This window comes from Gopherus evgoodei, chromosome 1 (assembly GCF_007399415.2).
Source record: "Gopherus evgoodei ecotype Sinaloan lineage chromosome 1, rGopEvg1_v1.p, whole genome shotgun sequence".
In the NCBI taxonomy this organism is placed as follows: domain Eukaryota; kingdom Metazoa; phylum Chordata; order Testudines; family Testudinidae; genus Gopherus; species Gopherus evgoodei.
Genome location: NC_044322.1, coordinates 142,497,496 through 142,523,614, shown reverse-complemented (window position 1 = coordinate 142,523,614; position 26,119 = coordinate 142,497,496). Strand labels below are relative to the sequence as shown.

The following is a 26,119-nucleotide window of genomic DNA, read 5'->3' as shown; positions in this document are numbered from 1 at the left end:
CTTGAGCAGCTTTTTCACTTGGGTATAGAACAGCCCCACGTGTACTTTGCGGCACACCAGGCCTAAATTCTATAGCGAGGTCTCCAGTTGCTACACCACAGCAGTGCCAGTCTGTGACAATGAAATTTCTGCTGCAGATTCAAGTATATTTCAACATCAGACATTTTTTATTTAATTAAATGTGAAACTGAATAATACTCAGCACAGAAGCAGCTGCATTATTTTGATATTCAAGTTTCAGTTTTGGAAGGTTTCTGACATGTATTTTACACTGCCTCTGAATTTACAAAGAAGCCAGAAACATTTTATGAGGAAGCGAAGGTGGAGGTTTTTTGTAGCTGATGAGGAGAAAGTTCACAGAATCATAGAATATCAGGGTTGGAAGGGACCTGAGGAGGTCATCTAGTCCAACCCCCTGCTCAAAGCAGGACCAATCCCCAACTAAATCATCCCAGCCAGGGCTTTGTCAAGCCTGACCTTAAAAAACCTCCAAGGAAGGAGATTCCACCACCTCCCTAGGTAACTCATTCCATTGCTTCACCACCCTCCTAATGAAAAAGATTTTCTTAATATCTAACCTAAATCTCCACCACTGCAACTTGAGACCATTACTCCTTGTTCATCTGCCACCACTGACAACAGTCTAGATCCATCCTCTTTGGAACCCCCCTTCAGGTAGTTGAAAGTAGCTAACAAATCCCCCCTCATTCTTCTCTTCTGCAGACTAAATAATCCCAGTTCCCTCAGCCTCTCCTCATACGTCATGTGCTCCAGCCCCCTAATAATTTTTGTTGCCGTCCCCATGACTCTTTCCAATTTTTCAACACCCTTCTTGTAGTGTGGGGCCCAAAACTGGACACAGTACTCCACATGAGGCCTCTCCAATGCCAAATAGATGGGAATGATCACGTCCCTTGATCTGCTGGCAATGCTCCTACTTATACAGCCCAAAATGCCGTAGGCCTTCTTGGCAACAAGGGCACACTGTTGACTCATATCCAGCTTCTTGTCCCCTGTAACCTCTAGGTCCTTTTCTGCAGAACTGCTGCCTAGCCATTCAATCCCTAGTCTGTAGCAGTGCATGGAATTCTTCTGTCCTAAGTACAGGACTCTGGTTGGGACTTTTGGTACCACATCAAGGGATGAGAAATGATTTGAGTTAAAGACATGCAGATACACTTTGGGACTTTGGCAGTGCAATACCATTTGTGAGTGATCTGAGTTTTGTGGGTTGGTGGGAGTTAACTAGTTTCTTGCCCCAGATATCCTTGTCAATAACCAGTTGCTCCATTATTCCTCTTTACATTATTTCCCCCAGCATATCCAAGATCAATAGATCAAACATTAGCTGGATATTGCTACTAAAAGGATCAGAGTGAAACAGTTACCACTGCTGATATTTACATAGTAGTATTAGGTTTCAGATGTAACTCTTCATTGAGTTGAACAGGAGTAGGCCAGACCACTGAGAAGTATTACTGTCTGTTTGCAGGCTCGGGAAGACAACACTGAACCAGTGACATTCAGAAGGTTGCATATTCAATCCTATGGGTTAGAGCATGATTCTGAGGCAGGGGACAGATGTTATAGACAGAATCACAGAAAACACAAAGCCCCAAGCATAGATTTCTCATCACCCTTCTAATCTTAGTCTCGAAAGTTTTGTTACTTTCTTCAGAAAGGTATCAGAAGAACTACAGATTACATCCAATGCTATTAGCACACACATCATCTGTGCAAAGGTAACACAACACCATCAGCCTTCAACTTTGCCACTCAGCAGGCTGAGTGTGCAGGTGTTTCAAGGACCTACAGTCCTCCTTTTGAGGCGTGCAGGCTTTTAAGCACCTGCTCATCATACTTCTGCTGATCTTCCCAATGTCACTAAGATTCCTCTCCTCATCTTTAGGTTATTCTTTCCTTTTGGATTGCCAGCCATCTGCGCATATCTTCAGTATTTGGGGAAAAAGGGCTTTTGCAGTTGGTGAGGTCAGCAAGGCAGTTGCCTCTTCCCATTTCCCCTTTGTAGCTGCACTCCTTTTCTCCATTCCCCTCCACCTGTCTTCTATCCTCCAGGCTTACTACGTTGTTTTCTTCTTCACAGAATTAAATATTTTGCTTTGCTAACTTTACTACTTGGCTACATGCTTCATCCAGCTCTTCAGCCCCTCACACACTTAGCCACTACTCACCTGTAATTAATTAATGATGCACTTGAACAAAATTACCATCTTCTGAAAACCCTGAGAAAGTCGAGCTATAGCCTTACTGGTTTATATGTCAGAGAGTGAGCAAGGTGAAAATTATCAGTCTGAAATCTAAACTCCTATTTTCATTCCTTTTGATGAGGTCACACTCTCTGGCAGAGAAACTAGCTCAGCTGAACTTTCCCAGGATCTTGGGGAGGTAATTTTATTAGAAAAAGGCACTAATTACATTATTAAACAGCTACTTCCCCCCCGGAAATCTCACATGATTTGCTTTGAACTTTACAGCAAAGCCTTGACAATTCATCTTTAGCACCTGGAAACTGACTTCATGAAAACTTCTAAGACCTTTTCGTGGCTGCTAGTGAGTGCTATGCCAGGGACAAGGGTGGGTTTCTGGGCATAGATAAGTGGGCAGGTTGGGAGTATTAGATAAAGGAAGTCCTGAGCCTCCCTCCACCCTCATGCAAAAATCTTCCCTCCTTCCTTGTTTGCCTTCTTGACACTGAGGGCACATCCACATTAAAAGGTGTTTGTTGCCCACATGTTAAGCTAACACCTGGTAACTAACATGAGGTAAAATCCTAGTGTAGACAAGGCACTTTGTAGTTCTCACATGTTAGCAGGTTGAGATAAACACTAGGTGTCTGGGATTTAGCTAATACATAGTAAGCAAACATGTGAACAGCTAATGAAGACAAGACTTAATACATGACCTGGTCCCCCTTGCTCAGTCGGTCAGCCAGCAGAAGCATCAGGATGTCAGGCTTGGAGTGGGGCAGGACCAGTATGAATAAGGCAATCGGAAAAAAACCATGGAGACAGGTGAGCAGGGTGAGGCAGCATTCTGCTTGGCAGCACCTTCCGGTGCTCAACAAAAGAAGGGCTGAGGGAACAAAGTAGGGAAATAGGAGGGATCTCATTATGTTTAGAGAAAGGAGAGCAAGAAGGCGTAAGGAGAGAGAAGGTGGGATTTGGTTGGGTTGGATGGACGGGAAGAGACACTGAAGAGAAGTAACCTATTCTTCAGATTCTCAGGGTACGTCTATACTAGCCGGATCGGCGGGCAGTGTTTGATGTATCGGGGATCGGGGATCAATTTATCGCATCTTCTCTGGACACGATAAATCGATCCGTGAATCGATGCCCATACTCCACCTCAGCAGGAGGAGTAAGCGGAGTCGACAGGGGCACTGCGGCAGTCGACTCGCCACCGTGAGGACGGCCAGGCAAATCGAACTAAGATACCTTGACTTCAGCTATGCGAATAGCATAGCTGAAGTTGTGTGTCTTAGTTCGAATCCCCCCGCTAGTGTAGCCCAGGCCTTAGTGCAAAATGCCAGGGTACCATAAATTTGCCTTCAGAGCCCTAAGGGTTACTGTTCACGTGACAGGGATCCTGAGATAAGTTTACATTACACAAAGGGGGGGGCGGGTCAAAGTTTATAATTCAAAGAAACAGGAATTTAAATAGTTTCTACATCTATTTAGATAGAAGACTGGCAGACAAAACTGGATATTCTCTCTCTCTCTCGATTTAGTCTAAGGACATGTCTATACTGCAGTAAAACACCTGTGGCTGGCCCACGTCAGCCGATTCAGGCTCGCAGGGCTCGGGCTGAGGGGCTATCAAACCACAGTGTGGATGTTCAGGCTCGGGCAGAAACCAAGGGGGAGGGCACAGAGCCTAGGTTCCAGCCTGATCCTGAATGCTTACACTGTAATTTGATAGCACCGGAAAGCCCAAGTCAGTTGACAGGGTAGCCACGGGTGTTTTGATGCAGTGTAGTCATACCCTAAACCAAAAGAAAAGAACCACTCAAACCAGTGGAAGGTAAAATTTTAGGAGGAGACCGCATCTGCACATGAAGTCACCTCTGTGAAGCACATTTATAAAGGAAGCCATAGTTAGATGAAAAGTCAGCTCATAGGAGGAGAGCAGTGTAGTTCCCACGGGGGATTACTGAGAAAAGAACAATTGGCACACTGTTTAAGTACAGCATAGAGTAGGCAGGAGGTAAAATGAGATACAGTTCTGGTCTGCATGGAAACCAAATGCTAATCAGCTGGTCAGCATGATTTAGGGCAGATTCTTCTATTAAAGTGCAAAAGGAAACCTATATCACTTATCATCTCTTTCTCTGCACTTACAGTAAAATAAAGGTCTGAATGTTATTTTGTTTCTTAAAATGAGCCCTTTTTCAAAGGTAAATGCAAGCTGTGTTAATCTCTGGGCTTCTTTTGAAATTCTGTAGATCACTTTTCTTTGCATCTTCCCTCCCCTTTTCACCTTCTATCTCTCCTGCCCTCTCTGTTTCTTTCAATCCCCTTCCTTTTTGTTCTTCTTTCAAATTAGTAAGATGCAAATATCGAAACTTTTTTGTTAAATTTATTCACCTAAATTTGGTTCATTGCTGATTATGTACTCTATGTATCTTATGACTTTTAAAACAAAACTTGTTTTTGTGGATAATCTAAGATACCCAGATGTACCGGCACTTTTTCCCTAACCTGTGTATTATATAATGTTTTAACATTAGAACTGCCACTAAGTCAGTCAACAATGCAGAGATGAATGAGTGCTTCAGAAAGGCCCGTGTACTGGGATGAGGTCGAGGGATAGAAAAGAGTTTCCTAGAACTCTCACTGAATTAGGGGAGGGATGCCCTTAAAAACAAGCTGTAATACACATTTCCAGAGAAAGTTTTAGCAGCTGGAGAATCAGAGAACTGGAGTATTAAGGTAATAGGCTACACCACTGCCTCCTGTGCAGGGGAAGTGTATCTGGGAAATTTATATCCATGTCCTATTTACTCCTATTATGTAACCTTTAAGACAAAGAGGAAATTCTCAAGAAAGTCTGCACAGCAGAAGAGCTCAATGGTATACTCATCATCTGAGACCTAGGGCCTGATTCTCCTCTTTTTGTTGGTGAAATTGGTTCCTTGAAATCAAAGGAGCTATAAAACTGATGTAAATAAGGGGAGAACCAGATTCCTAGTCTTTGTAGGGTCTGAGGTATATTAATCGTATTGAAGTAACACCTTACATGCCTCACGTACCAATATGATCCCTACCCTGAAGAGCATACATTCTCAGGCTATTTAACTTCCAGTGTTTGTGATGCATCAGCTCAGAGGCGTTAATGACAGAAGGGACCTTGATGATCACCTAGTCTGACATCCTGCACATTGCAGGCCACAGAACCTCACCCACAGCAGTCCTGTAATAGACCCACAGCCTCTGGCTGAGTTACTGAAGTCCTCAAATCATGATTTAAAAACTTCAGATCACAGAGAATCCACCATTTACTCCAGTTTAAACCAGCAAGTGACTCATGCCCCACACAGCAGAGGAAAGCAAACACCCCGCAGGGTTTCTGCCAATCTGACCTGGCAATCAGTTAGACCCTGAAGATGTTGGAAAGACCCTCCAGCCAGACACCCAGAAAAGAATTCTCTGTAATAACTCAGAGCCCTCGCCATCTAGTGTCTCATCACTGGCCATTGGTGACATTTGCTACTAGCAGTCACAGATGGATCACATGCCACTGTAGGCAGTCTCGTCATACCATCCCCTCCATAAAGTTATCAAGCTCAGTCTGGAAGCCAGTCAGGTGTTTTGCCCCCACTGCTCCCTTTGGAAGGCTGTTCCAGAACTTCACTTAAGTATGACTGTACTACTGAGTGCAAAAAGTGCATAGAAAAAATAAAATTCAAATAAAAATAAAATAATTCCTAACAGTAACAAGAAACTGATGCTTAGCAGCAGAATTTGTTGGCAATGATAAATATTTATAATTATATCCTTTAATATTTGGTTTAAGTGCTTTACTTACATATCTTCTATACCGAAATGTCAATTTAATTTTTATTTGCTGCTTTTTTTTTTTTTTAAAGTGACTCACTGGGAAAATTTTACATAGTGGAAGAGGCTCTCTTGTCAATTTCCTGTTTCTTTTCTATGCTACATGCTGAAATTAGTGTTTAATTTTGATGCAAACTGTTAAAATGAAATAAACATTGCATTCACCATTACCACTTCCCCTGCAAGCTTCCTCTCATTCTCCTCAGTTGAGGGACAAAGTAAAACCATGCCATCCTGAAAGATAGGTGAAGTATTCAGGGGACAGTGCAAGTGGAGAGACGGTTTGTGTCACTGTATAAATGGGGGCACTGACACTTTTAAATGGATAATGATTTCCCTATGGATTAGTCCAGCAGCAACCATTTGGAAGCAATTATTTCTTCAGCAAAACATTCTTTTCATAAACCTAAACTGTAAGGGCACATGATGTGCAAAAGGTTAAATGACAAATGGTAGGGACAGTTGGACATAGCTACATTACTCATCAGTCCAATTCGAGCGACACTCACTCTTGTACAACAGCAATGTCTGTCAAGGTTTATATAGCTGGTACCTAACTAAGTTTGAATAGAGTACCTATTCCTAGTACATCACCTGTTCACTGAGAACAGGAACCCTACTCCATAGGGATAGTAAATGTCATATCTGTTGTGCTATATTTCCCTGGAAACTACAACACGGTGAAATTTCCAAAAGCATTTAAGTCACTTAGGAGCCTCAAATCCATTTTCAAAAGTGTCTTAGGCACTTCTGAAAATTGGACTTAAGTGCTTTTGAAAATTCTACTCATAGGTTTTATTTAGAACATGTCATATATGCCAGTGTTCTTGCAGATTTCCTGATAATGGCACTGATTAGACCTCAGACTAATTAATCTGTACCTTAATTTACATTTTACTTATTTAAGGCATGACATTGCAAGATGTAAAGCTTGTCAGGCGCTGAATGCCCTCAACACTACTGTAGTCTGTTCTCCTCTAAGTATCACCTAGGATTGGGCCCTTACATAGCACCTTTGGTAACAAAACCTAAAACAACAACAAAAATTTAACAGCAATATACTCTTTACCACAGATTTCTTAAGCAATTAAATGTTCAGATGCTGAATAAACTTTTGAACATGGAACGTGTACACTTTAACAAAAAACTTTCTCCCAGAATTGGTACCATAATCATGATGGAAGAGACATCCGTTCCATATCCATTAGGAAGAATACGTGTGCGCATTCCCACAGGAAATGGAGTAACAGAGCTTATGGACAAAGGGTATGCAGAGGCAAAGTTGGGTAATTTGCCAATGAGTAATATAGATTTTTTTATTAAGCAGAAAATAATACCTTAAAAAACCCTAACCTAATGAATAAATCAACGGTCTTCATTAAAGAAACGTTAACTGCCATTTTCCAAACTTTATTTTAAGGCATACAGAAAAAATATTTGACAAATGTGCATGGAATTAATGTCATGGGCTGCTAATTGCAGCCCTTTGGAATCCCTCTCAAAAATGGTAATGCTCATTCAATACAGTCTGTGAGAGGAAAAAATGAAGCTGAAGTTAAAATGCACAGTGGGGCAGATATATTAGCTCCTTCTGGCCTTTGGCAAAAGCAGTAAATGAGCCATCAGTGGAACCCAAAATGGCAGCCAAAGGACATTTTAGATTCTTATCTTGGCTTCTGGTACTCTAATTCATTTCCAAAACATTTCATTTCTAACTAATTCTGGAGTTTAATGACAGGATACAAAGCACTGGTTCAGGTTGCAGGGCATTCCAGCAAGGTTTTAACAATAAATCTTTCAGGTTGCAGAATCTTTATGCGCTTAGCACTGATTTATCGACACTGGCAGAGGCAAGTACTTCAAAGGCAACATTATATAAAAAGATGAATTCTGCCTCTCTCAAGTGTTGGAAAGCGCAGTAAATTATATTTAAAAATCAATTCCTAAGGATACGCAATTAATAAAAACATGGTGGGTTCATCTGTTTGGTACACGGGCAAAAACTGTATCAATGTACAATTTTGTAAACAACAAGTAACAGTGGGCATACTTTGCTATAATAGGCATGTTCAGTTTCTTGATTGGTAACAATTAAAGATGTCAAAATCATGTTGTTAAATATATAAATTGACTTGTGAAAGGCCTATTAATGTTAAATGGAAACACAATATGCATACTGATGAATATCCAACTAGCATATATGTCAGAGTATACAGGATTTTTATTTTATGAAATTAATATTCAAACTATTATAGTTTTGTTACTGCTATAAAGCAGAGAGATGCAATTTTATTCACTGCACAATTCTTATTTGTGAGGAAAAAAGCAAAGTCTACTTATATATAAAAGGAAAATATTTATATATAACTATATATATATAATTTTATTGGTATTAACAGAACGCAATACCATACATTGAGCCAACAGAAAGAAAACATTTTAAAATACATTTTTAAAAGTCTCTCTCCATAAGATAATATGAAATATCAAGTAAATAGCATTGACATTATTACAATACACCCGTAGCCAAATATATAAAGGAAAATCCACATTCTAATCACAGAGACAGAGGCAAACATTAACTCATAGGGGAGCCAGAACATAATGATAAATAACAATATCAGAATCTACTTTGAGTGACATCCAGACAAATACTGGCCCCAAAACAACCCCATGGAGTGCAAGTGCTATACAGAGAATACTTGACGCCTGTTCTGTGAGGCAGCATCATTCACATGTAAGTCCCAGAAGATAAAGAGAATTTGTAGATTGTATCTGTGGAGTCTAATAAATCCCAGCATGAGATATCTTCTCCAACACTGTCATCCAAATCAGTTTCAGTGTGCCCTCTGATAATTCATTATAAATCATTAAACATATATTAAGTCTCCAAATAGTCAGTACACACCTTGACTTGGAAGAATAAGCTTAATTTAGTATGATACAGCAAGTTAATTTCCTTCACTTATGTGAAGTACACTTAAATTATATTAGCTTTCTCTGCTTTGCCTGAATGAAGCCACTGAAGTCCATAAAAACAACAGGATTTTATAGTTACCATAGCTGATCCCTCTTTAATTCCTTGAAGTCTGCAGAACACAAATGTGTGTCACCAAAGCCCTTCCCCTGCCGTGACCCTCTTCCCCTTCTGTTCTCCTATGCAGGGAGGAGTATTTTCTGCAACTGCGCTCCATGTAGACAGGTTATGATTTTGTGCCTAGTACCACTGTGGAAAGGATGCACTCTTCAAAAGACTGGTAATAGGTCTGCCCCTTTAACACTTTTCTGGAGTCCCCATATCCAGACACTTGGTTGTCTACGCTTTAAAATGTCTGTTCTCTTTTATCAACATCAAAGTTATTCAAGAAGAATTAAACTTTCTGAACGGAGGCCATTAGGTTGCTTGCAAGAGGCTGAAGTTGAGTCTCCGTCGTGCCAATTCTCTCCGTTCTAAATTCTCTAATCATTAGTTTATCAATCTGAGTCCAATCAGTTCAGTGCCAAGAGAAGTGGATCCGATTTGGCATGGAGAGGTTCTATCAACTCTCGCAGTGTATTAGCCTAATATGATAAAGCAGTGATACAATATGATGAAAGAACTGTGATGTGCCATTATTTCCATATCATAGTAGTATATTAGAAATACCATCATGCAATCTTGATACAAGAGAAAATAGCAAATATGGCAAGATTTTCATTAGGTTTTAGCACTACAGTGCTTTTCTTGTCTGCATGCATGTGTGAGCCCAAGGTCATGGCACTGTTTTGGTTTTATACTACGATCCTTCAGAAATTTCAGTTTCTGGTGCACACAAGCTATGTAGGAGTGTGCTGTTTTGCATTTTCAATTTGCATAGACACTTTAAAAAACAGAATGAAGACCAATTAAAAGAAGATCAAATAAACTAATGTATATCTACTTCCTCAGTGTAGTCTGGTTTAACCTGGATTAGCCCATTTGGTAAGCACTGGGAGAGATCATGGGAGCGAGGAGGAAGAGAGAGGGATCCACCTCAACCCCCCTGAATGTACAGGGCATACACAAACATGTCCTACCTGCAGCTAATTATGAAAGAGCAGAAGTGGTGACATAAGGAGATCTGGCTCATTTCACTCTCCCAGCTGGAGACCCAGTATTGTGAAGTTATGAATGGAAGATCAGAAATAGGGAGAGGCCATTTCATTTTACCTGACTTTTGAACATATGATGTTAGTGTGGGTTCAAACATCATCACACTCTGAAACTTATTGGGTCTGTGTTCTTAGAGGGGAAAATACTAGCATATAGTAAAATTATATAATTAGGGTTAAAACAGCTGCTTCAAAAGCCAGGCTGGCATAAATAGATACTATGTCTATTTTACTATATGCTGTATGCATTTTTATACACACATATATATATACATATACAAACAAGTTTTGCTTTTTAAATTTAATCACTCTGGGAAAGTGCCCCTGGATTTAAACTACACAGAATAAAAAGGTTTGTGAATATAATCTGGCTTTACTAATACAGCCAAAACGTAATTTAATTGGTGAAGTTCACCCATCCCTTTTCAGGGAGAATGTTTCCCCCCTATAAGAGTGCACCTAGGATGGGAAGAGGTGACAAGATCAGGAAGTTCCCGTTTTACACTTCAGCGTATAGCAGATCACCATGGGTTCAATTAACAGAAAAGAGCTACTACCCCAATAATGGAAGAGAGATACTAACAGAAATCCTGGATGGAAAGAATGATAGGCCCATTTAATTCATCTCCCATCTTCTCAAAGAAAAAAAGCATCTCTCAATAGATATAACACTTAAATGCTTTGGGGCTCCACATGGAGCTGCATTCTATCCTTAAATTCTTTGATAGTACTATTCTGCATGCCAAAGCAAAGGAAGAGAGAGGGGGAGGAGAACAGCTCATATAACAATAACCCGAGTATTGAAGTGTATAGGAGTTCTTACATAATCTATTGTCTAAAATAAGGAACACTTACCCTGTCGCCTTGCAAGTAGTAAAAAAAGGCAGATTTCAAAACTCGCATGACTAACAATCCATTTTGATCAGTTATATTAACCCAGAATCCACTTTACCTCTGCACACTACAGGCTGATCTAGATACTGTGTGTGTGTGTGTTTTTTTTTGGGGGGGGGAGAAGGAGTTGCTTGCGGGGGTGGGGAGTGAGTGGGACAGAAAAGGGAAACTTTTTCACCTTTGAGCCTGTTTTAAAACATTATGTAATATTTTCAACCTTTAAAATAATATTCACATGGTCTTTGGGCTGCTGGGAAGAAGTGGTTAGGAGAAGACCTTCCATAGGAGTCTGAAGAATCTGCTGTATCTGTATTGCACCATTAGCTCTAAAATCTCACATAACTCTGTTCAGGATGTTAATGCTTCATTTTCCTGACATTTTACCAGAAATAAGTTGACTCTTGGACTTTGTCAAATGCAGCAGGATTCACTTACATTACAACAAGGCTGCATTAACTACTGGATATCTAAACCCAGTTCTTTTATGTACCCTAAGTAAGATAGCTGGGAAATCCAATGTGCTTTTATAGGAGGGCCTTCCATGTTGACTGTGTCTCCCTTTTTGATTGGCAGAATGCACCATGGTCTTCACTGGTTGGTGGCACTGGCACAGGACATTTTTATGGAGCTACAATCCAATTACATTTTGGATTAGAAGGTGACAAATTCCTCAAAGAACGTTTAGCAAGAAATTCCTGTGAAGAGACTATTCAGTAATGTTTTAACAGGTATTGTGGTAATACCATCATGCAATGGTAAGTTCTTTTTTGTCATGCTTTAGATCAATGTTTCCCAAATTGGGGTTGCTGCTTGTGCAGGAAAAGCCTCTGACAGGCCAGGCCGCTTTGTTTACCTGTCCCGTTTGTCAGGGGAGGCTCTATGTTTTTTGGTGCCCCAAGCACGGCAGTGAGGAAGCCTTTGGCGGGGTTTCTGCAGGAGGTCTTCCGGTCACACGGATTTGTCGGGGTTCTGCGGGTGATCTACCAGTCTGCACCTTCGGCATACCTGCTGCTGAATTGCCGCTGAAGCCGCGGGACTGGTAGACCTCCTGCAGAAACACCGCTGAAGGCTCCCTGACTGCTGCCCTCATGGTGACCAGCACCACCTCCGGCTTGCCGCCCCAGGCACGTGCTTCCTGTGCTGGTGCCTGGAGCCACCCCTACCGTCCGCAGGTCCGGCCGCTCACAGCTCCCCCTGGCCACGGTTCACCACTGCAGGCCAATGGGAGCTGCTGGAAGCGGCGGCCAGTACGTCCCTCAGCCCGCGCCGCTTCCAGCAGCTCCCATTGGCCTGGAGCAGCGAACCGCAGCTAGTGGGAGCTGCAATTGGCTGGACCTGCGGACAGGGCAGGTAAACAAACTGGCCTGACCCACGAGGGGCTTTCCCTACACAAACGGTGTCCCAAGTTTGGGAAACATTGCTTTAGATCTATTATCACAGTTCCACTATTAGCTATCCACAGTGCACTATTACAGATGTATGAATATATTGCAGTCCTATTTACTTGTTGGCTGTTTAAAGGCAAACAAAGTGAAAACTCATTTTTACAATTATTAAGCATGCTTGGGGGATAAATAATTTATTTTACTACTTTACAGTAATTGCCTTTAAAATCACAACAGATGCCAGAGTATAACCCTATATTAATAAGAAATATTGTGCTAATTGTATTATGAAATGTTCATAAATGTCAGCTTTTTATGGCAGGCAGTTTATTACGTTATGACACATGGTTTGCTTAATTTTCTTTTTGTAAATCACTCACAAACTGAGTCTGTATACTTTTTTCAGAGCATTTGCCAAATAATTTATACAAAGAAGTTTCAGCCTATGAGTTCTATTTGAACAGTTCACTTTGGTTATTGCTATTCGTGGTGTGTGACTGATCACCAAAGTCACATATTATTGTTTCTGTTGCCTTGCAAGAGGTCAGCTTTTTAGAAACAGATCAAACGATACACAATGAACAAGTAATGCACTTTTTGAATGAATAAACATTATGAGACTTGCAAACATTTTGACAATTAAACCAGCTGTAGTTCACATACAACAATTAATATAACCCTATGAGAGACAGTGAATTGATCTGATCATATTTATTCATCAATTATTAAAACAGTTCTAAGGGCAAATGACTCTCCTAAAGCGGTTACACAGCCAACACTGCTTGCTAGAAATCTTTGAAGATTCCTACAACTACTGGAATAATGTAAGAAACGTGTGGTAGTTATGTATTTGGGCCAGTTTGCAGAAGTGGAAGGTCCAGTCCACATCAAAAGTGGCTGCAAGAGAATGAATGCACAGGATTGTATACAAACCCAGTGAATAAGACAGAAGGTATGTTCAGTCAGGTCCCTTAAATAGTTGGGAACATCACAAATTTTCCAAGAATGACAGCAAAAAATAAAACAGAAGGTGAGCAGAAGATTTCCAGCTGTGGGAAATGATTGGGAGTCACACTCAATAAGGGAACTTACTGAGACATTAGATTTTAAAATGACTTCAGTACACAGAGTTCTAAATGAAGGGAGAGATGTATAAGGTGAAAGCCATCATGCAGCATTGCCTCTCTTTTCCCCTGTGAGAGCTGCACACGGAAATGAGGGCACACCAGCAGTCATTAATGAGCAGCTAACTTGAGAGAAGCCTCGATTTGATCTGATTTTTAACAAAACACATAATACATTACTGCAGTCTTCTGGGAGCACACCTTTCAAATGCAGATGTTATGTATTTTAATTTCTAAACAGATTAAAATGAATGGTAATACCTTGCTTCTGGCAAATTTCCTTATTAACAAAGAAGTCTATGGAGTAATAGCAGGCTTATAGAATTTCCTATTCTTGGAGTAAATACTTAATTTGCAGAAAAGCAAGTCTCTGAGTTCACACTTTATAGTGAAAACTACTGAAATACTAATTGCACCTTACATCTGTTTTCTCTCAGTTAGCGGTGTGTCAGTGTGTATATGTATTTCTATGTTTACCTACATATTCACAACACAAACAGAGATAGCGCTCTGAGCAGGGGATTCTGTTCATCATCTGTTCCAATAATTTAACCATATTTCTAGTACATTTATGTATATGCATTAAGAGCCAAATCCTGTGGCTTAAGTAACCAGGCTCTGACCTAGCAATGAATACAGACTTTGGGGAAAGAAACACACACACACACACACTATGAACTGCTTCACTGCTGCTTCTGCAACTCTAGGGCTGCTGTAACTCCCTCTCCACTGGGGGAAACAGTCAGCATGTCTGAGTATTTTGTTTGAAAAGCTATTCTGACACATCTAAACTCTTCTTGATGAATGCTGGCAGATTTATAACCATTCATTTTTAAGAGTGGAAAGCCATTGCAATTTTCAGGTTTGTTTAGGTCAAACAGATGCTTGCAGAGACAAGGGGGAGCTGTCTGGTACTTGCATAGGAGTAAATGAATGAGGAAGGGCTTTGATGACACAGCTAACACTGCCTTTCAATACCCTAATCAGGAGAATTAGCATACTCCAGAGAAACACATGCTGCAGAACATCAGTGAGTTGTTTGGAGAATGAGGCTTAGATGATAAGGAAGTAGTGGGTCACAGGAGTCACACAGCTCTGGATAATGCTTTATAGAAAGATGCTACTGCATTAAATGGTAAATGAATTGACCTTGCCCAGATGGAGCAAGGAATGTGGAACATCCACCACTGAATTATGAAGGAACTTACCATCTTGCATATAGCAAGTTCCATTCTTTCCAATATTACCTGTCTTTTTAGAATTTTCCGTATCCTTATTGAACTAAAAATAACAAAATAAGAATACCAAAAGGGAACCCACTAAAACTTACAATACTGTGAAAAACAGGACTTATCTCGCAAAGCAGTGAGAGTAGTGGTTATATTAAGAAATGTATAATCATCATTTCTTGTATAAATTTAAAAATATCTCCTTTTCCTTTTTGTGGAGACATAAGCAGGAAAGAAATCATGGGTCTGGCTCAAAACACGGTGATCCCTGGGGAGACAGCCTTGTCTTGTTCATTTTTTACTGAAGTGAGGTTACTAAATGCTTTTTTTTTTTTTACATAAATAATCATTGATTCCTTCTGTACTCCCATATATAGTTTATATCTCTAGAATGATTTGGTCGCCCTCTCTATCTTTCAATAGCAAAAAGCTACATTAGAAGAATTTGAGAGTTGCAAAATGAAGCCCTCAGAAAACCTGGCAATGCCCAAGTTAAGGTTGCCTGTGTAAACTTAACACTATACGCTTGGGAATACACATTGCAAAACAGCATATTACTTTTTTCCACGTGACTCCTGCCTTATTCAGTATGTGGGTAGGTTATTGCTCTGCGAGAGTGAAATTCATCCCTGTGCAGAGGATCACACAAGATCTATGCACCATTTAAGGCCACAAAACAGGACCTAAGTAGGACTGCAGTGGGGATTAGGCCTCGTGTTGGCCCTCTGCACAGGGTGAATTTTCATTCCAAATTAGTGATTGATATTTATTTTTATCCTTACTGCTCAATGTGTAGACTCCACTTCTAATAGGCTGCAACCATCCAATAACCATACTAAATGAGGTAGGTGTCTTGCAGACCCAGACCTCATTTACACTTCAGCCCTGCTTCCTTCATTACACGCTATTTTATATAATGGGCAGAAATGTTTTTGTTTTACTCTCTCTGTTCCTGAGAACAGCAGAATAGTTTGTGGTTGATTGCAGGGGAGCCCCTTGACTTTACTGGCCATTTATGAAGGTTTTTATCAATTGGATAACTCACCAGCCCCAAACTGGACTAAACAAACAAGGATGTTATTATAAGCAGAGCAATAGGTCTGCCATTGCTAAGAGACCAGCTTTCTATTTAAAGCCCGATTCTTCTAAGTACTCTAAAACCTACATCCAATAAAAGGTATGGATAGCTGGAAAAACAACAGTTCCTGTTCATGAAAATTTCAAAGTTTAAACATTTGGTTTTGCACCAATGTTAAAAAAAAAAAGCGACCTTTTGAAAATATTCATGAAAAAACACGATATTTCTCTCCATGAACAGCCAATTGCCTGGAGTTTGGGGCACTCACCTGAGATATGGGAGACCTGAGTTCAAGCCCCTGGTCCACCAGAATCAGAGCAAAGACTTGAACTTTGGTCTGTCACATCCCAGGTGAGTGCTCTAATCAACAGGTATTGGCTATTCAAGGGTCTCACTCTCTCAATTCCATACTGTACCTGACAAATCTTCCTGAAGAAATTTTTGCTGATACAAATACATTTCCACAAAACATTTTGATTAGACTAAATTGCATTTTTTGACTGAAAATAATTGTCAAAAATTTTTCAACCAGCTCTAAAAATTGGATGCCTACCATGCATTATTTAAAGAGACTATTATTGGTAGAGGTGCAGAGTTCTTTTCCATTTTAGTGGGGCTTCTACTTTCTTCTCAGAATTATGAGGATTCCAACATTTTTTGCTTATTTTATGTCCTCTCATCCTCAGTTGAACAGGTTTGAGTTCGGGGCCAAAAGCTATGTTAGGAGCATAGGAGAGGTCTTCTTTATGCAAGACCAAAGCATTTAGTAACTTCTCTAAACTAGCATAGATGATTCTTCCTAGATTCAGGAAGCCAGCTAGTTGGGAAAATAAAAACAGCGTGATTGCAAAGAGTTTGGCAAATGTTCGTTATTTGTATACATATAGTTATAGACTTTATTCTTTCCAGGAGGAGTGGGGTACCAGGTGCAGGAAAGAGGGAGCATGATGATGTTCATGTATATTTACATATGCAGAAAGAGCACAAGATGCTATTTGGATTCTAGTTGTCCCTTCTCTGTAAATGGTGAATTCATAGAGTGATTATTTATCTTTCTGTATATTTCTGTACATTCCATCCTCTAGATTCCTCTAGCAATGACTTATGTGTTTCAGTTTAATTATTCTCACTTATGAGAATTTCAGATTATACACAAAAAGTAGTGGTTCTCAAACTTTTGTACTGGTGACCCCTTTCACATAGCAAGCCTCTGAGCGTGACCCCCCTTATACATTATGCTGCGTAAAAAGAAGGTAGTGGTGTAAAAGGTCTCTAAAAACCCTGTTCTGCCCCCTGGATCAGCTCAGTACCAGGAGGGACTATACTGACTTAAAGCCATTTCAAGTCCTCCTATACCTTGGGCTGAAAGTTCTGTGTTGTTGTCAGGACCCTGGTCTCACACTCAGACCCACTTAGGTTTTCAGGAAGCAGCTGTGGCTGTCATGCCACATTGACGCACTGGATTACCAGCAAATTCACAGTCTTGGGTGGCCTGGATACCAGGGTTTTGCAACCTGCTTCTTGATTGGCCATGTGGTCTTGGTCCTGATTGGCTGGTGACTATATATAAACTTCCTGCTTCCCTTCGGCCTTGCCTGAGCAACAAGCTTTTTCCCACTAGTTGCTGCTTGGACCCACCCGACCCTGCATTGCTGCTACGCCTGACTCTGTCGGCCATCTTGCTGTCTCTTCCCCTTGGATTGGATTTCCTGGCGATCAGAACACTTGCACAAATTCTGACCACTGATCAGGACTTCCTTTTGACCTGACTCCTTAGCATTACAGCATTACCCTTTGATCTTCTCCTGGTCTTGCTCCTGCTCCAAGGAAAGGGACATGGAAACCATATGGGCAGCATTGCTGGTGCCCACCAGAACATCAAGTCCCTAGGAGCAGATCACCCTCCTACAAGAAAAGCAAGCCGTATGGGTCATGGTGGACTGGCTCCAGGTGAAACTCATCCTTCAGAAATGGATCATAGAGATGCAAATGGGAATGCCTTGTCCAGCCTCATGGTTCGCAGCCCCTCAGAATCTGAGCCCATGGTGCCTTTACTGCAGCATTATGGTGGTACCTGCAGTTTTGTGGTTTTGTAAACCAGTGCAGGGTCCTATTTATGTTGAGGCCCCATGTCTATGTGATGGACCAGGCTGAGGTAGGCCTGGTCATTAGCCTCTTCACTGATGAAGCATTGGAGTGGGTATCTCCTCTGTTAGAACAGGATCATCCTCAATTGGCTATTTGGGACTCCTTTCTGAGGGCTTTTAGAATGATTTTCAATGATCCCTGAGAGGCCCTCATTGTGGAGGCTGCCTTATGGAGACTCTGTCACACCGGGATCACCAGCGTCATATGTAGGTTGTTGCCAATGTCTGGCGGCAGATATGGCTTGGAATGAACTGGCCCAGGTACATGAATTTCAGCAGGCTTGAGTAATGAGATAAGAGATGTACTAGCCCACATGAAACGCCCCCCCCCCCACCCACACTTGACACCTCTATTGAACTTTGTATTCTGAATGACACTCAGCTTAGTGAGTGGTGACACGATAGGAGAGAGGATCCAGTTCATGTCCAGGCTCCACCTGCAACCCCCCAGCCTGAGCCCACATAGGTGGACTTGGCATGAGTTCGGCTGGACCTTCTGAACAGGAACACTGGTGATGAGAGAATTTATGATTTTTCCTGAGGCTACATGGGCCACGTGGTACCTGCCTGGCAAAAGCCACGAACTGTATAGCTTTGGAAAACACCCCTGCCCAGCCTCAATAAGAAGGGGTTAAGCTTATGTTACATAGAAAACTCCACCGGGCAAGGTCTTCGAGGCATTTTCCCCACCATCTTGAGATCATCCCCTCACCTGCAGCTCCAGCTGCCACTCCGAGTTTAGAATTCCAAACAGTGAGCCATCCAGTGGGCTTTGACTCGAGGGCAGATGATAATTTCATAGACACCACTGTAGACCAAATACCTGGTCTCCCCATACAGCCCAAGGCTGCTACTGACCTGGTCAAGATAGTCAATGCCTCACTGTTTGCGTCTAGGTCCCAGAACAGTGGTTTCCTGACTGATGGAAGCAGTAATCGGTGATCACCATAAACTCTTCAGTTTAGCCAATCTGGTCCCCATACTTTCCTGTCATACTTGGAATCCTCTGCATTGCCAAGCATGACCCAAGTATCTCCTGGCAGCAGCAAATTTAGATGTTTAGCTTGGAGTACTGCTGAACCAACTGCTGTTTGGCCCCCAAGCTGAAACTTTCAAAATCCCCAGCCATACACACCACCCAGGCTTCAGGTGTGGTGAAGGGGTCAAGCAGCAAAATGGGCTTCCTTACTTCTAGGGTCAGCTGTTTCTCTCCCCATGAGATATCAGGATTTTGCAGATGTGTTTGAAAAACAGAACATTTAGACTTCCTGCCCACCTGTTGTGAATACAATTGCCTGATGGACTTGCAGTCCAGTGCCAAGATGCTGTTTGGGAGAATATACTCTATATCTGAGCCTGAACTGGAAGCTCTTAAGGAATATACTCATGAGAATCTAAAAAAGGTTTTGTCCCATAGTCCACCTCCCCAGCTGGGGCCCCAGTTTGCTTTGTAGAAAAGGATGGATCTTTGAGGCTGTGCATTGACTATCGTGCCCTGAATAAAATCACCATGTGAAATCGATATCTACTACCCTGATCATGGAGCTCCTAGACTGAGTAAGAACAGCTGGACGTTCACCAAGCTGAATCTCAGGGAACACTAAAATCTAGTCAGGATCTGGCCAGGAGATGAGTGGAAAACCACGTTTTGAACATGATATGGCCATTTTGAACAACTGGTGATACTTTTTGGCCTTACCAACATGCCTGCCACTTTTCAGCATCTGATCAATGATGTTTTGTGGAATATGTTGGATTACTATGTGGTTGCCGACCTAGATGACATTTTAATCTATTCTGAGAATCAACCCATGCATGAACAGCACGCGAGCAACATATTAGGAAGGCTTTGTCAACATAGACTCTATGAAAAACTGGAAGACTGTATCTTCAAGCAACCCATTGTAGAGTCCAAAGGAGTCCACACGGATCCCTTGAAGGTAGAAGTGAGCCTTGATCTGGCAAACTTTTATAGGCACTTTATACGGGATTACTCTCAAATTCTGGTTCCCATAACCTCCTTGGTCAAAACCCACAAAATTTTTCTGGATGGCAGAAGCCCAACGTGGTTTTGAATGCCCCCCAAAAAATGTTCACCATTGCTCCCCTCCCCAGAGACCCCAACCTAAGTCAGCCATGCATTTTGGAAACTGATGCCTCCAACGTTGCCATCAGGGTGTTGTTGTCCCAAATACAGAGTCTCCAGAAAGAGCTCAATCCCTGTTCATATTTCTCATGAAAACTCTCCTCCGCTGAATGTAATTATGCAATTTCAGGTAAGGCGCTGCTGGTCATCAAGATGAAAACTGGAGGCACTACCCGGAAGAGACAAAATACTCTGTGCAGGTATATACCAACCATAAAAATCGGGAGTGCCTGAGCTCCGCTACAGCTTTGAATCAATGACAATTAAGCTGAGCTTCCTTCTTCTCAAGATTTGATTTTTACCATCACATACTGCCCTCGCACTAAGAACGGAAAAGCTGACACCTTCTCCAGAAAACAAGGTCATGTCAGTGATCCTAGGGAATCTCATGTAGAGTCATCCTGTGTTCTGAAATAGCATCACTTCTTCGGAGGATCACTGCTATCAGATTCAATGGCAACCACATATTCTGCTCTTCAAGATGACTCTTTTGCCCAGAGGCTCCTAACTCCTGATATCAACCCCCTGGCTGAAGTCACACAGAAGGATAGGGACTTATGTCAGATCATGCAACACACCTGTGTCCCTATAAAGATACCTCAAGCTAAGTCCTTTGGGATGCTAATAGCTGCTGAGACCCTGCAAGGCCTTGGACCTGGATCACCATGGACTTCATTGTCAAATTCCCCTAATCCAAAGGTTGCCGTACTATCCTAACAGTGGTGGGCCAGTTTACAAAGATGGTGTACTTCATTCCCTGCACACAACTCCCCACCGCTGAGGATACCACTGTCATGTCATCTCACCACCATGGCCTCCCAGACCACATTACTTCAGACTAGGAATCCATTTTCATAGTAGGACAGCAGATGCAGCTATCAGGTAATCATCTCGAGACTGGCCAATCCATCCGCACACTAGATCACCAATATATAAGACCTTACCAGATCTACAGACAAATCAACCCAGAAACCTTCAAGCTTTGGCTTTCACCATCCCTGAACACATTCTGTATTTCATGCTTTCCTCCTTAAACCCCTCTCTGACAATCCCTTCCCTAACCCAAAACAGCTCTCCCACCAATTCAGATTCAGGGACAAGAAGAGTGTCCACATCGATTGGGAAAGATCAGACCTGTGAACCAGCTCACCCATGTACACAGCTCTGGAAAAGTAAATGACTTCCAAAGGGCACACTCAGATAAACCAAAGCTTGTGGTACTCGAGGTCACCCCACAGTGGGGTAATGTCAGGACTCTTGTTTCAAACCCCAGTCTCAAACCTAGGCCCACGAGTTTTCAGGAAGTAGCCTTGGTCGTCACGCTACACCAGTGCACTGGATTATCAGTAATGCCTTATTTAATTTGCAATATTGTGGAAACTGCAGATCCCACAATATTAGGCTTCCATGGCAATTTTGTCAGCCCAGGGTGGCTGGTGGCTGGAGTCCCACAGTCAGCTCCACACATGGTGGTGCTCCTGCTATCCATCCTGGGTGGCTGGCAGCTAGGGCTCCCACTCTCAGCTCCCGTGCAACTGGCAGCCCTCTGTCAACCCTGCTGTCAGCCCCATGCATTAATGACTGTAATACAGTTGCAGCAAAATGTTGGGTTATCAAAAAAATTAGCAGGCATAACATAATACTTGAGCATTTATATTGTTCCAACACATTTTTCTTAAATAAATAGGTCATCTCTGACTTTTCCAAATTACTGCAATTAATAAAGGTTCATGATTACTCTCCTGTGATTTTCCATGGCTTGTTCCCACCTCAGCCGCAATTATTTGACAATCATCCCACAATTCAAGCAGGGCCTTAATTATTAGGGAATTCATGGACTTGGCTGGGCCAGCTTCTTGCATTCATTGACCTGCTTTGTGATTGGCTAGTGACTCTATATATACTTTCTTCTTCCGTTCTGGGCTTGTCTATGAAGAGCCACAGTTGGCACTAGACTTAAGCAGACTAAGCAATTGCTTAGGGGCCCAAGCAGCTCACGGGGGGGGGGGGGGGGAAGCTTATTAATTATTAGTATGTGTGGGGCCCCAAAATATTCCTGCCTAGGAGCCACAATGGGCTAGCACCAACACTGGCCACAGCCAGATAATACTGTGGTGAGTAGGCACTGCAGGAAGTACCGCCCATGGAACCCAGAGTGACAGTACCCTATGACCCTCTGATTGGCTAAGCTCCATATTTAACCATGGAGGGTGTCCCAGGAAGCTGTCTGGGCAACCACAGACTTCAAGGCCTGCTCCAACTCCAGACCTCATCTCATCTCCTGATCTCTAGTCTCTGATCCTAGCCTGACTCAGACACTGATTCCTGTCTTGTAATTCCAGCTTGGTATTACCTCTGATCTCTGGTCTCCAACCCCAGCCTGATTTTGACCCCGACTTTTGCATATTGAATCCGGCTCTTGCAATTCCTCTAACCCAGTGGTGGGCTGCATGCAGCCCATCATGGTAATCTGATTGCGGGCCATGAGACATTTTGCCGACATTGACCGTCCACAAGCATGGCCCTCCTGCAGCTCCCAGTGGCCGTGGTTTGCCGTTCCCGGCAAATGGCAGCTGTGGGAAGCAGCTACTTAGAAATAAATCAATATCTATGACATAGTTTTCTGTTCGACAAAATTTTTTGTCTTTGATCTGCACAAAACATTTTTGATAGAGATCACCTGAAAATTTGATAAACATGAGTAATACTGGTACTTTGTTTTTATTATGGATGACAACATCACACAAAAGTGAGAAGAGCATTTGAGTAGTATTCATGCACTTCTAACAGTGGCAATTTAAAACATTATATCGTGATGTAATGCTGCAATATTTTATGATGTAAATATAATACATTTCAGCTTAGAATCCCAATTCTTTCTTGTGGACCAAACAACCTCCTCCTCTATTCAATCTCCACTTTAAAAGTTGTTTCTTTCACAAAGCCTGTAAACACTGATCCACCAATGTAAAGCCCCACTCAAGACTGAACCTTCAGTGTCTGATGTGTGTCTGTGTATTGTTTTTGATTTACTGACAGAATTAAGGAGGGGATGAAGGATAGAGTTCTAGATTGATGGGGCCCCATAACTGAAAGAATGATTCTCAGCAGTGAAGAGCTAAAAAGATAGAGAAGGGCCAAGTCTGGAAAAGCATGGGATTTAAGTGAACATAAACTTAGAGGAAAGGTAGAGTGAGACCACAAGAAACCGTGAAAATCAGGTTGACAATTCTGAGTTGGGTGTGGAGATGCAAGTCAGTCAAGGTGGGCCATCATGGTCCTATTTCATGAGGAATCTTGGTCTATCTTTACAACTCATTTTGCACTTCCTGGATGTAGAAAACAGAGATGCAGGAAGCCTATAAAAATGAAATAATTAAAAATGACTAGAATTTCTAATCTTGTTTGCAATTAAGTACAACTCATATTCAAGAGTAGGAATTATAGCGTAGCCTGGACAAAGGCAAGAGAGGTAGACAGATGGGAACAAGTGGGATCAGAAAATGAGCCAAATGAGATAATGAGCTAGAAGTCACCTACATGGGTCCAAAGTTAAAGGTAGGTACTAAGAAGATGATTCAGAGGGAGAAAAGAATATGGAGAAGAGAGCCAAAAAGTCCTGTTCTCAGCGAAGAATACAGTTCTAGAGTTAGTGTTGTAACTGAACCACACAGGGACTGACTTTCTCCACAACTCAAAAATAACAACAGAATATAAATAGATGGTCTCAGACTTTCTGTTTGACCAGGCACAAATCACTATCAGTCTGTGCCTCAAATTCCTTTTCACAATATGGGAATAATACTTTATTTCTCTCTGACCTATTTAGATTGTAAATGCTTTGGTCTGTTTGTACAGTACCTAGCAAAATGAGGCCCAAACTTGGTTGATGGCTTCTCAGCAATAGTGAAACATAAATAACAAATAACAGAACAAGCCAATCAGAAAATAGATTATATATAAAAGAGTATGTTTGAGAAGCTGTATTTTTGTACATAAACAGTATGGAATATACACTAGTTTATTTATTATTACCCTGAATTGGAACGTCATGCTTAGGTATTCTGAAAACATAAGCTATATTACTGCCAAGAGAGATTCTTCTTTAGTACAAGGGATGGAAACCTGTGATTTTTGGAGCAGCAAGTAATATGTTCTGTTTTCTAAATATTCCTTTCCTGATGACTCTATTGTTCCTAGATTGTTGCATACTCTCTGATAAATATTAAGAATAAGTTTGTTTCCTTGTACTCTTCTGTTAATTTGTTTATAGCCATCTGCTGCCTCTTGTGTTATCCTTAGATTATAGGATCTCTGGGCCAGGAACTGTCTTTTTGTTCTGGTTGTATAGCGCCTAGCAAAACAGGGTCCTGGTCCATGGCTGCGGCTTCTAGGCACTATGGTAATATAAACAACAACTAGATAACTAACCAAATCTCATTCACAGATTCCTTCCTGAGCTGGGTGCCCCAAGGTCCCTCCAGGACATGCTGCGTTCTGTTTCACTTTTCTGTCTCCATTATATCCATATTGAGAGTTAAAGAGCTGCACCTCCAACCACTGGCTAGAACTTCAGTAACTTTACGCTGATACCTGCTAATCAAGTGAGTCAACGGAAGAACCCTGATACATTGTTATACACTCCCGTGACCAGAGGATTATGTAGGCCTCAATCCAAGATCAATCAGACTATTTATGTGAGTAAGGTAAAGCAAGAAGGTACTATCAAAACAAACAAACAAATCCTCTTTCTGTTCTCTCTTTTTGTGATTTTGTTTGCTGAACTGTTACAATGCATGAAAAGGAATTTTCAGATGCTCATCCAGTTGAGAACTTTGGATAGGCACGTTCAATATGCTGCATAAAATAGCATAACAAGTTTCTGATCTTTGAAATCTAGTATTAATTTGTTTTGTGTAAATGTATGGCAGAAATCTCTTTTCCAGAGTGTAAAACAAAGTTGAAGTTCCACCTTGAGGTGTCTACAGCATCCTAAAAGCCACTCCTAGTAATACCGTAGTTGGCTATTAATTTTGCAGCAGTGAATTCATTAACCACTTGGGTATCTGAAATGGAGAATTAATGATAAAATGTTGTGCACCTGGTAGATATTGAAAGGACACATTAACATCTGATGAATTTTGCTTTCGTGTTTTATGACAATAATTATATTTACACTACTGTCTTACATAAAAAGGTTTTACATAAAAGAGATGCGTCTGGCATGCCACATATTCCAAAATTTTATAATTGTTCAAATAAAAACTAACAACTAATTTCAAAGCTCTTAGAAAGTTTGCTTGTTTGTTTTATACTGAGCATATCATCCGCCAAATATTGCATTCACCAGCGTAATTAGAGAAAATCAGAGTTGAACAGGAACTTCATTAGGGCAAGGGCTCCTCTTACAGGAATCAAGTGTTGAAAATGTCAGATGATCCCTAGTGGATTACAACTTAATTTAAAGATAGCAACAACTAACAGATTCTAAATTATTTCAGTCTCTGCAAATCTGAATAAAAGTGATTTTTTTGAATTGGCTACTTTCTTTTCTAGCTTGCTAAGCAAATACATTTACATACAATTGAACAGAAAAAAGCGAAACAACAAAAACAGCCTTATGTCATACAATGGATTAACCCTGCTCTTGGTTAAGTAAATACCTTTACAATCACAAAAACTGCTATTTATTGAAAAAAAATGGCAATTTTTTTCATAAACCAAGAGCATGCCACAGATGACCCTCAGGAATCACAAGGTTTCACAAACATACCATAGAACTCAAGGGAAGAAACCTCTGCTCAAGAGTCTGACTGAGATCAACTTCCATCCAACTGCCCAACCTTAGAACCAAGTGCAGTCGAACTACCCCAGCCCATTGGAATGCTCTTTCTTGAGAACTGGTGTGCCT

At 41.3% G+C, this 26,119-nt stretch overlaps 1 protein-coding gene and 1 long non-coding RNA gene across 6 annotated transcripts in view; one reads left to right on the top strand and one right to left on the bottom strand.

Moving 5' to 3' along the window:
- LOC115657232 overlaps positions 1–25,549 on the top strand; it is a 39,411-nt gene extending 13,862 nt beyond the window's left edge. Inside the window, exons 2-3 of the long non-coding RNA XR_004001927.1 lie at positions 11,673–11,854; positions 24,656–25,549. This is a non-coding gene — a long non-coding RNA (uncharacterized LOC115657232). The remainder of the gene's footprint in view (positions 1–11,672; positions 11,855–24,655) is intronic.
- Positions 1–26,119, bottom strand: part of CNKSR2 (connector enhancer of kinase suppressor of Ras 2) — a 370,061-nt gene that overhangs the window by 10,235 nt on the left and 333,707 nt on the right. The window contains exon 21 of one of the 5 annotated variants that reach the window (XM_030574696.1): positions 8,472–9,635. The exons of the other annotated variants lie outside the window; for them this stretch is intronic. Within the exon in view, the coding sequence (XP_030430556.1) occupies positions 9,631–9,635 (5 nt within the window). The 3' untranslated portion in view covers positions 8,472–9,630. Of the gene's footprint in view, positions 1–8,471; positions 9,636–26,119 lie in introns of those variants that run through there. 5 annotated transcript variants of the gene reach the window in all.